At 38.5% G+C, this 12,349-nt stretch overlaps 1 protein-coding gene across 2 annotated transcripts in view; it reads left to right on the top strand.

Annotated features, from left to right (window-relative positions):
* Positions 1 to 12,349, top strand: part of ift172 (intraflagellar transport 172) — a 43,736-nt gene that overhangs the window by 14,952 nt on the left and 16,435 nt on the right. For both annotated transcript variants that reach the window (XM_038727088.1, XM_038727089.1), the window contains exons 17-27: positions 1,162 to 1,298; positions 3,083 to 3,190; positions 4,371 to 4,455; positions 4,936 to 5,028; positions 5,330 to 5,407; positions 6,580 to 6,828; positions 7,994 to 8,072; positions 8,623 to 8,743; positions 9,317 to 9,461; positions 11,497 to 11,586; positions 11,949 to 12,046. In XM_038727088.1, the coding sequence (XP_038583016.1) occupies positions 1,162 to 1,298; positions 3,083 to 3,190; positions 4,371 to 4,455; positions 4,936 to 5,028; positions 5,330 to 5,407; positions 6,580 to 6,828; positions 7,994 to 8,072; positions 8,623 to 8,743; positions 9,317 to 9,461; positions 11,497 to 11,586; positions 11,949 to 12,046 (1,283 nt within the window). The remainder of the gene's footprint in view (positions 1 to 1,161; positions 1,299 to 3,082; positions 3,191 to 4,370; positions 4,456 to 4,935; positions 5,029 to 5,329; positions 5,408 to 6,579; positions 6,829 to 7,993; positions 8,073 to 8,622; positions 8,744 to 9,316; positions 9,462 to 11,496; positions 11,587 to 11,948; positions 12,047 to 12,349) is intronic.

Genomic DNA, 12,349 nt, shown 5'->3' with positions numbered 1-12,349 from the left:
TGTCTTTCAAACTCCACACCCTTAGTGCACTTGTTTGGTAAAACCTTTATGGTCTCCAAGCACAAGCTGAAATAAATCCACTGACATCACTGTGACATCTTTAGGTTATTTTGTCAGACATGGTAACATACCTCCAAGGACCACAGAAGGCATTTTACAATTGTTTTTCACAGGCTGGGTAGTACTTCTAGTGATGAGTAAACTAACCTGTTCCCCTTTAAATAAAAAAAAAATAAAACATTTTTAAAAAGGTTTCCACATCTGGATTGTTCATTATGGTTGTTCTACTAAGTTTGAAGTTGATAGCTTTTTATAGTTTCCTGACTGAGCAAGTGTTTTTAATGCTGCTGTTCTGGAGCAAGTACTTGTACTGAGCAGGCAAGTTTTTAAAACTTGCTTGTGGAACACTCACTAATGTTCTCATTAATAAAAATCAGACAGAGCAAGCTCTTGCATTTGTGCAGTTGGACAAATTCTTATTTAGTGCATCGTTGTTGTGCAGACAAATACAGATATCTAATGGACATATATTTGCTGTTGTACACATTATATCTGGCCCAACATTGTTTTTAAAATGTTTAAATTTTTACAGTGACTTGTTGGGAGTGTGCTCATTAGAGCTACTAGCTAACACATACTAAAGTGGTGGAGTAAGTATTCAGATCCTTTACTTAAGTAAAGTAGCAATACCACACTGTAAAAATACTACATTACAAGTGAAGGTCTTGCACTCGTTGCTTAAGTAAAATATGTAAGTAACATTAGCAAAATGTGCTTACAGTATCAAAAGTAAAAATACTTAATGCTTAAAACTTTATTTTGATTATTTATACAAACATGTGTAAGTAGCATTATACTGTAGTAGCTGGTCAACAAAATTTAACTTTTATAGTCTGTGAGTAGTTTAATCTGTAACAGTGCATCTTATTTTATGAGTTGATCGTATCCTTTGTATGCAAAACCTTTATCTGTAAAGTAACTGTAGCTGTAAAATAAATGTAGCCGAATAAAAAGTGCAGTATTTTCCTCTAAATGTAATGGAGCACGTGAAATGGAAAGGATACCTCAAATTTGTCCGTAGGGGCAGTACTTGAGAAAGGTACTTCCACTACTGCAACATCCCTCTCTCTAATTCAGGTTGGCTTCACCTCTCTTTGTTAGGGAGACATTGTGGATCTAGAAAGAGCCGATGGGAAGACAGATGTGATCGTGACGGAGGGTGTGAACACTGTGACGTACACACTGGACGAAGGCCTCATTGAGTTTGGAACGGCTGTTGATGATGGGGATTATGACAGGTAAATTTAGACTCATATACTCTGACAGAAAATCAGCCCCTCGCTGTCGTTAATATCAAGTTGAACATCCATCCGGCCTTCCAACTGCTTGCTACTTTTCTGGGTCAGAGTTTCAGTGACAGCAGGGTAAGCAGAACAGGCCAGATGTCCTTTTATCCAGCAGCTTCCTCAAGTTCTTCTTGAGGGTTTCCTCAGAGCTCCCAGGCCAGCTGGAACATATAATCTCTTCAGTGTGTCGTGATTTGAACACCTCCAAAATTATGCCTCAGTGTGAGATGTCTAAATCGTTCTAACTGACCTCTCTTAGTTTGGAGGGGCAGCAGCTGAACTCTTCACCGTAGCTCTGAACTCTGTCATACAGAGTAGGACCAGCCACCTTTTAGGAGGATTCTGGTGACTTGTACTTGTATTTTTGATACGAGATTAACCATATGTGAAACAGGGTATCTGTAGGTCTTGAAAAGTGTTAAATAGCATTGAATTCAGTTTTCTGAAAAAGGGCACAGAATATTTATTATTATTAAGTCTTTAATTTAATTAACAAAAGTCATATATTTTATGTTGCTTGCTGTAGGCAGTAATGTTAGTTATAAAATGTTTTTGTATCCAAGTGGGACACTTTTTTAACTAAAAGTGGGATGGTTTTGACTGCAGGAGGCTGTTCAATCTTTTTTTGTCGATTTTAAGTCAGCACCATCAGAGCTGTAGCAAACTCTTACTGCTGCTAGCTACAGCTCGCATCAGCTCAGAATGGAAAGTGTAAATTTTAGTATTTAGTAAACTTAAATTAATTATTGTTTTTTAGTTGGTTAATCTAATCATCCATTGATCCGTTTATTTTCCATCACTTACCCGGGTCCAGGTTGCATTAATTTAATTATTTATACTAATTCTGGGCCCTAGACTCTATGGCCTCTACTGGTTATCTGTCATACTGTCATACTTTGAAAAAGGTCATGCTGTATGTCAGATTGCATCTGCAACACAAAATAGTGGTGAAACTGTCTGTTCTGTTGTTTCAGACTATTCTGTTTTCTAAAACATAAAAGTCAGAATTTCTAAAAATAAATACAAGCAGAATGAGTGGAGCAGCCAGCCGGCGCAGACAAAATGTTTACCGCCATGTGAGAGAGCGCAGGTATGGTGTGTGACTGAAAGCACACTGGAACATATAACATATATTATAACTGGATCAAATCCGGACATTCGTGAACAAATTGGTTTGAAAGAAAATGTAGCAATATCTTTGAATTGCATCACAAATAACCAAATATTAACCTTGAACAAGGCTGCAAAGGCACAATGAAAATGAATTCGTTTAACTTTTTTCACAACAAATTGTTGGTTCTTATTTATGAAAGAAAGTAATAATTATGGGGGGAACAATAATATTATTTATTAAATATGTTAGGGAGACATTATCTGCCTTGGGCAGAGATGTTTGACAGTGGAACGTCATCAAGCTCTCTGCATAGGAGTGGGGACTGAGCAACATTGATTTGAATGAGCTACAGTACGTAGCTACAGTCATCTGGCACTTGTTTGGCAACATAATACCATACATAGTCAGAATGTAACCTACAGCTTAACAGTTGGATTATAAAACAATTTATTTATATTATAAAAGTCTAGCTATTTGTACTCAGGTGTCAAATAGAGTCTGAAACATCTACAGAGAAGTCTGGAAATGTTGGTCTGGAAATGCATGGAAGTTTGAAATGTAAATTGTGTAGGAACCCTGGTTTTACTTCTCTGTGTGTTTTTGTGTGTCCATGTGTTGACAGAGCCACAGCATTCCTTGAGACTCTGGAGATGTCACCAGAGACTGAAGCCATGTGGAAGATGCTCAGCAAGCTGGCTCTAGAGGCGCACCAGCTGCACATCGCCGAAAGGTCAGCAAGATGCACACCCTGTGGGGACATCTCATTGACATAATGCACTCCCTAGCCCCTAATAACTACATGCCTTAACCTTAGCCCTTAACCTAAACTTTTAATTAAAAATTTGTGCCTATGTATGTATGCTGCAGGACCCCCTTGAAAATGAGATGATGCATCTCAAGGAGTTATCCTGAAATAAATTCAAATTCAAACCTTACCTTAGTCCAATTGAAACCTGAACCCTAAACCCAAGTCTTAACCCTCGCTAACAGTCTCTACCTGTGGGACCTCAATTTTTGTCCCCACCATGACCCTATCGGTTAGTGTGCATTCGGGATATAAAAAAATTAAACCCACACATACACACACACACACACACACACACATACACACACACACAATCTTGCTAGCTAATGTTAGTGTCTCTGAAGTAATTACATTCTGTATCAGTCTTCATTGTAAGTGAGACTTATCTTTGAGACTGAAGAGAAGGGAGACAACAAGGGCACCTTGGTCACCAGGATTGGAAAAGCACACTTTTGGACACATCCAAGTGCACACACACACACAACATAGACAGACACACACAGCAGATGACTGTGTCCCTGCTCGACCTCCCTCTCTAACTTCATTAATCATCAAAGACAGTTTTTCCCCCAACATAAGCATTTTCTGTCTCTCTCACCATCTTTATTTCTCACGGTTTTGAGAAACTTTTCATATTTGAATTCTCTCTCATTAATAATGCATATGCTGTTCGTTAGGCATCGTCTTGATTTGCATAAATCATGAAATCGGGGAAAGAAACGTTTTTGTCTGGAGTGGGTAATGTTAATGAGGGAGGGAAGTGAAAAAGAGTCAGACAGAAGGAGTTTTTTTTAAGTTTCTTTCTTTCATGACTTGTTAATTAATCTGATGCAAATGTTCAGAGAGAGTTGGTAATAAAGTGGCCGAATGCTAAGATGTGCCTTTTCATTTCTCAGACTGCAGCGTATCTAAAGGCTAATTAGACAAAAGCTCTAATTTATCTCCGTTCATTAAGTGAACAGAGAGCTTTCAGAGCTGTGACCGGCCAGTATTACTGTACCTTCTACCTTCAGTCCAATGAATGTCTCAGTGTTTCTTCTTTCTCTCTGTGTCTCCCTCTATTGATTACTTGCTTGCGTTTTTTCTTTCCCTTTTCTTTTTCTAGGTGTTTTGCTGCATTGGGGGACGTCTCAACTGTGCGTTTCCTTCACCAAACAAACCAGATTGCAGACAAAGTTTCACAGGAAATGGTGCGTTTCATGTCAGCACAGATACAAGAAACAACAGTATCTCCCCGCTGACCACATATATAACAGAAAAAACAGTTCTGAGGGTGGTACTAATACTTTTGGATCAAGTGATTAATTTATGCTGATATTAAGTAGCTGTGAATGTTGACATTTTGATGCAGCAAACCCTGAATAATTCATTATTTGCTTTAAAGTTGTGTGCCTCTCATGGTGGCAATGAAGAATTTAAAACACTGAAAACCAAAACTCTCCACTGGAATAGATTATTAATTTATTTTTATTTATATTGCTTTACAATTTACAGAAGGAAATTAGAATGAATACCCAACTCTGATCATGAAACATTTGACATAAAATGCACCGTTGCAATTCTTGTAATATCTTAACTAATGACGTTTTGTCAGCACAGTACAAACTGAGTGATCACTGGAGTGTGTGTGTTTGTGTGTGTTTCACTGTGTGTGTGTCTCTTTTGACCAGGGAGGTGATGGAACAGCGTTTTTCCAAGTCCAAGCCCATGTGGCCATGTTGGATAAGAACTTTAAACTGGCTGAGATGCATTACATGGAGCAGGTTGATGACACAACCCTTTTTGTCTCTTACAACCAAACCTTGGGGGGGGGGGGGAACATTGATGAAGATAAAAGCAATGAACATTTTGGGGGGAAGGTTTGTATGTTTTATTTGAAATGAATTTACAAGTCATTATTAAATTAATGATCTTCTGTCTATCTGCGTATCTGTGTTGGTAACAAACAAGATCCCAAAATAATTACCCTGACAAATTCATTGTAGTTGGTCAGATATTTTTTATATATATAATTGCAAAAATTATATATTTGTGTCTATAAACTTGTTTTCTGTGTTTCTGCAGAATGCTATCGATGAAGCTATTGAGATGTACCAGGAGCTCCACATGTGGGACGACTGCATTGCTGTGGCTGAAGCCAAGGTAATACTGAACAGGCAAAATGTCTACTGTGCATTTTACCTGAGGAAGATTTTGTTCTTTCCTCCTGTTGTTGCATACTTTAACCTTTCTTTGTGGCTCAGTCCTTTAGGCAGTTTTCTGTGTCTTCTCATAGTTTGACATGTCTTCTTGAATATTACCTCCACAAGACAGTGGAGACATTTTATTTTGCAATTTTAACCCGATAGGTCCCCAACTGATTAAATATAGAGCACATGCTGCAATATTAGTCAGGCAAATTACTAACTGGAATGTGGGAACTGTAAGGTGGACAGATTTTCCTGTTTGAGGAATGAGAATGTGGAAAGTCTGAGCCACAGAACTCAAAATGGATCATGAATTAATGCTGCTATAACCTTCTTTTAAAGAGGGATCAGTCATGTTGTCATGAATGATCTTCCGTGTTTTATGTTAATTTTATTACATTGTTTTTTAGTTTTTTGTGATGTATTAAATGTATTTCTTCTATAAAAGCCCGTGCAGGGGTGGGCAATACAAGCTTGTGGCAATAAATGCTGAAGTATGTGGATTGGTCCATCCTATACTGTACAACTGTAGTTGTAGTTTCCCTGTGGAGTTTCATTATAAACAAAAAAAAAGTTATGTTTACATTTAGTTTTACTCCCCAAAACGTCTTCAAACTCAAAACTCTTCTTATATGTCTTTGCTGGCTCCTTCTTCACGTGTTACTGCCGTCTGTTGATCAGCGGAATAGTGTGACACCATTGGCACACTGCGCACGTGCACAAGATAAACAAAGCGATGATCCACCTGTAGAAGCTCCATAGCGCTGTGAGAAGTCTAAAACTCCACAGGGAACCTTTAACTGTGACTGATTTAAATGTGTCTCCAACTAATTTATTAATATGCAGATTTTATCAGAAAATAGCCTATTATATCTTCTCAGAGCCCAAGCTAACGTCTTAAAATTTCCAATTAACAGTCTAAAATCCAACGATTATCAATGCATAATAATATATAAAACAGTGAAAAGTCAATATTTTTGCTTGATAAATGCCTTAAACATTCATACATTTTAAAATGATTATTATTAAAATATTAATTTCCTCTCAGTGGACTGTCGGTTTCAGCACTAGATTTGAACCAATTTCCAACATAGAAACAACCCCATTCTCAACCCAAAATTACCTTAGGCCCACCCAGAGCTGGACACCCTGCGTGGAAACTACTACCAGTGGTTAACAGAGACGGGTCAGGACGAGAAGGCTGGTGAGGTGAAGGAGAACGAGGGAGACTTCCAGGGTGCCATCAACCTCTACCTGAAGGCCGGACTACCGGCTAAAGCCGCCCGACTGGCCATCAGCCGGCCGGAGATCACCAACAACAGTGACACTGTCAGTCGCATCGCCGCCAGTCTCACCAAGGGAGAGTTTTATGAGAGGGTGAGTGGACTCTATGTAATTATTTCTGCCTCCATGGGACATTCATTGGGTCCTTGTTTATTGTAGAATTGATCACGGCTGTTTAAACTGGTAACCTATGCTGGTAAATCATATCCAGGGTGTACCCCACTTCTCGCCAGATGTCAGTGTGACCCTGCACAGAGAAGCAGTTATAGATAATAGATGAATGGATGGATGGATGGAGATCCTCTCGCATTCCCTGTTCTTCCTTTTCTTTCACTCCTATCTTCATTTCAGCCCTTGCCTCTCTGCCTCATCTTCCTCTCTTCTCATAACAGATGCTAGGAGAGTAGAGGTATCAACAGAGGAACAACGTTTTTCTTTGTTAATGCATATTTTACATTCTGTCTCCATCCATCTGTCTATTTTCTGTCTTTTCTGTAGCCGTTCATCTGAGAACTCAATTCTTCTCCTCTAGCCATCTGTGTATGTAACAGGTGGGAACGATGCTTGGAAAGAGAAAACAAAAACCTTTGTTGCTGTATCCTGATGGTTTAGGGTTTCATCATTTTAGGTGTTTGAAGGTTGACATGTGCTAGCCGTCATTTAATTTCATTCGGAAAACCCTCCACTGAAACTCATTTTAATAAAGCTGAGGTTTTTTTGGACAAGCATCCCGCTAAAAGAAATAGTAAGATAGAGGATGATAGAGCTTGACATGAGCATGGAGATGAATCACTGATGAGGTATAATGCCTTATATTGGACACTTCATGTTTATGCAGATTACTCTGTTTTGGAAAATCCATTCGGTCATCCATACACCCATATGTGACATCTGTATCCAAAGCCATTGGCATAATCTGCCTAAAAAAAAACCTCCACTCTTCTTGGAAGGCTTTAATGAGGTCCAACACCGGTGTTGGTCTGGCTCACAGTCGGTTTCCCGTGCCAAACTAAAAAAAACATTGTTTTGTGGGCCTGGGTTTGAGCATGGGGACATTCAGTCAAAGTCCATTGTGGTCAAACATGGAATTGTACACTAAAGCATTAAGATTTCTCTTCATTGGAACTAAGGGGGCAGGAACAAAGCCTTGAAAACCAGCCCCATATACAGACCCATTACTTTCCTAACAACCCTGAAGAACCCTGACTCAGCAACTTTGGATTTTAACAAATTGATATTCTTGATGTCTTCTCACCAGGCAGGAGATCTGTATGAGAAGATCAGAAACAATCAGAGAGCTTTGGAGTGCTATTGCAAAGGAGGTGCCTTCAGGAAAGGTAAATCAGTGACATGTAGATGACATGAATATGCTTAACCTGTTTATAAATAATCACTTATATGTGTCTGTTAGGTTATTATTGATTATACTAGCAGCTTGGCCGCCACTTTGGTCCGGACTGAAATATCTCAATAACTGTTGGGTGGATTAGCACAAATTTGCCCACCCCCTCAGGATAAATTGTAATCACTTTGGGGGTGCTCTGTCAGTTCCACCATTATGTTAAAATTCAGACCTGTATAATACTTTGATTTACAACCAAATACCTGCAAAACCAATTACATTCCATCAGCCACTAAACTAAGATGGTGAGAAATGTAAACATTGTATTTGCTAATCATGAGCATGATGAATATTGTCATTGTGGGCAATGACAATAGTCTGTTCAAAGCACAGCTTCACAGTGCAGCTAGCATGGAGTACAAAAGGTACAAGTAATCTTCATCATGTGACTAGATGTTGGACAACAGGTGGATGGATGTATGTTGTTGAGTTGTGTGCAGGTAAACAGCAGGTTAAACAAAGTTTCTCCTTCATGCTTCTTGTAGCGGTGGAACTGGCTCGCCTTGCCTTCCCTGCCGAGGTAGTTAAACTGGAGGAGGCCTGGGGAGACTACCTCGTCCAGCAGAAACAGATGGACGCTGCCATCAACCACTTCATTGAAGCAGGGTATGTAGTGAAGAAGAGTGATGAGATAAAGATTTGGGCAGATGGAGAGGAGGAACGATAAAACAAACAAAAAAAACAATCCAACAGAGATGGCCAATAGATCTTTAAATCATCACCAGGACCATAATAGAGAGAAGAGAAGAGATCTTTGAACATGATTATATTAATTTCCCAAAAATACCAACTAAAGACAGGTACTGAGTGCCCAGATTTCTATTCATTCCAGGTTGAAAAAAACATCTGAAACTGAATTTTGCCTGTGGGAAACTAAAAGGTTTTAAAAATACTGCTTTGCTGATCATTTCTACTGCCAGTAAAGTTTCAACCTGTTCCTCATTCTTAACTAAATTATTTGGTTTCACTTCCTAAATCCTTACCAAAGTTAATTTACTTTGAATTTGGCTGTCTCTCCATTTTGTGCTTCTGTCAACCAAGTGTTAGTGGAGCAACACCATTAGTGACTACACACTTAATCTATAGTTCTGAGTTGATGCTTATTTCATTGCCTTTGTATGGATACACGCAACACTCACATTAAAATTGGTCTGTTGTCTTTCTCCGGTGCTCTCTTAGCTGCTCACTTAAAGCCATCGAGGCGGCCATCGCAGCTCGTCAGTGGAAGAAAGCCGTCCACATCCTGGAGTTACAGGAGGATTCATCAGCAGTGAAATACTACGTGAAGATAGCTCAGTACTACGCCTCCATGCAGGACTATGAGGTGAGAGAGGAGGGACGAGGTATGGAGGGAGCTAAATATGGAAGAAAAAGGGAAGAAGGAGAAGAAACGTTAAGGGAGGGGTTAGACAGTGGACCTATCACCTCCCTTTCATAATGGCTGAACACATAAAAACATAATCATATTTCCAGAAAAGTATGTTGTGCTTTAAAATTTAAACTGCTCTGTTATTAGTTATTGGTAAAATAGCCAAATTAACAGGTCATTGACACATCAGCTGATATATCTGCTGGTCACCATGCACCATAAGATAAATATTTTTTTCTGATTCTTATTTGCCTATTTCACATAGTATGTGGAGTTGGTATGTAAACAAATATTAGTTGGTAAAGCTGCACTAATTATTTTTCTATGTAAACTATATGTAATGTGAACGGTGTTGCTCATAGTGATGAACCCACATACATTATTGTCATTATCACTTGACTCTGCCGTTCCAATTCAGTTCATTACCTTGGTTTTATCCAGCACAACTTTCTGTTTTTTGTTCAGCTGACAGCTGTTTTCAGTGAAAAAGCCGTGATAACCAACTATCTACCACCTGCTCAGCACCAAACGGCAGACTAGCTGATGAACACAGTGGAGTATTTAGCAACTAAAGAGCCAGATATTTTTCTCAGGCGTAGATGGAGGCTAAAAAACAGAGGTAAAAAGGGGAATGAAAAATGTTTGTCACATGGCCAGAAACACTACTCCTAATGAATACTAATGTTGCTCTGTGTCTGCTGGATATGTGAGTTGCTCACTGTTTGCTAACATTACATTTTCTTCAAATATGTCCATAGGTGGAAAGTATGTAAGTAGCTCTAACCTAATTTGAACTTTTATGATTCACTATGAGTTATAATATATACTTACCTCATAAATACTGTTTATGCCAGCCTGAATACTGGTCCATGCAGCTTTGGGGTTATGTGAGCACCTGAGTTATTTTTTTCTCCCTGAACACCACACCGGACAGTTAGATGGAGGCAGCCAGAGGGATGAAGTAGGCAGTGACATTTTGCCACCGGCAATTAATTTCTGCACATCTCCCAGGGATATATATATATATATATATATATATATATATATGTACAGTCACCCATAACACACACATATACACACACTACACAAAGTTTAGTTCATTCTTCATGAAGTAGCGTGGGCTGTGTTTTCTCAAGGGTGCTTTGGCAATAATGACAAGTTGGATTCTTGTAACAATAGTTGCCTAAATACCAGAAATACAGGACTGTTGAAAAAAAGAAGATAAAGTAAAATCTGGTATAAATACAAAGAAAAGAGAAAAGGAAGAGAGATGATGATGATGATGATGATGGTGAAGCACAGCGTACTCTGCTTATTCTGATGAGCTCAGCTGAGCCAAACAGCCTCCACAGTCTGCCAGCCTCTGAAAATAGCAGGCCATTTCAGACTGTTTGCTCTATGGGCATATTCAGAGAAAGTAATTAAGATAACAAGCTCTTTGCATTCCAACTTGTAGAAGTTGCAGGAAAGTATTATGCAGTGCAAACTTAAACAATGAAGGAAGCTCACACCTGCGATTTTAATACAAAAATTATCATGAAAAAACAATGACTAAACGTTTTTTAATCAAACCGGACGAACGTTTGCTGCATTGATGGCAATGTTAGTACAGGTTCAATGGAATATACCATTTGCCTTTCTGTAGAAAAAAAATATTCAGATATGGTGGATGGTTCCCTTTTTCTTTCTCTCCAGTCTCTCCTTAAATTCTTCCATTAACAGTTACACAATATTAACATACAGCAACAAATACTGTTATCAGTACAGGTAGCACTTTCTAATTTAGTTTTATAGGTGTTCCTATGTGTTCCTTTTATCCTGCAGGAATGCCATTTTAATACATTAATGTGCTGTGGATATGTCAGAAGGTTAAGAAGGTTTTAATTTTCATTGTGCGTTCCAAAATATTATATAAATATTTTATTTGATATTCAAATTGTATTTTATATTTTCTGAGTGTGTGTTTTTTGCATGTGTTAATGGTCTGTAGGTGGCAGAGCAACTGTTCGTGAAAGGAGGTCACATCAAAGATGCTATAGACATGTACACTACAGCAGGACGCTGGGAGGAGGCTCATAAGGTTAGTATGGACGCAAACTGCACAAACAAGAATGTAACATAAAGAGAGATCAATATGCATTTTTGTGGCAAATAAATACAGTTAAATAATTCCACTAACATAGTTTTTGACTAGCTGAAGGCTAAAATGTAAAGGTTTTAAATTTCTTCTGTTTCCCTAATCCTGTGCACAACAATATTTGACCACAGCAGTGCTCAGAGTTTCACTTGTAAAACATAGTAATGTGTATTTCATCCCATAAATGTCACATTGAAAGATAATCATACAGATAACATGCTACCACACTAGTTAACATTATTTGATATTGGTCTAGCTATGAAGCAAAGACATTAAATAAAACCATTGCTTGGTTTTGTTCATAGTTGGCAGTGGAGTGTATGACAGAGGAGGAAGTTATGGCTTTGTACATCAGCAGAGCTCAGGAGCTGGAGAGAGATGGGAAATTCAAGGAGGCTGAGAGGTAAATGGACATCACTTTATTTATAGTAATTTGTCGCATCATTGGGTGCTAGAAGCATGGGAAATGGAGTGAGGCAAAGTAACATGGCTATGTTTGAAGTCATCTCTGACCTCAATTACAGCGAGGAAAAATAATAAAAACAGTATTTGACTGTTGACAGGTGGTAATTTCAGACCCTGTTTTGACTTGGCTTGTCTTTTTTCCTTCCATTATGTCCAGACTGACTTACTTTTTAAAAGTCCAATCTTACTTTTTTGACACATGAACATTAACAAACAAAACAGTGTGATTGCTAATGGTTGT

The sequence above is a fragment of the Micropterus salmoides genome, unplaced genomic scaffold, assembly GCF_014851395.1.
Source record: "Micropterus salmoides isolate LMB-PRFRI ecotype aquatic unplaced genomic scaffold, ASM1485139v1 Ms_hic_scaffold_18, whole genome shotgun sequence".
NCBI lineage: Eukaryota > Metazoa > Chordata > Actinopteri > Centrarchiformes > Centrarchidae > Micropterus > Micropterus salmoides.
The sequence above is the reverse complement of the archived record's forward strand: the minus strand, read 5'-3'. Positions and strand labels throughout refer to the sequence as shown.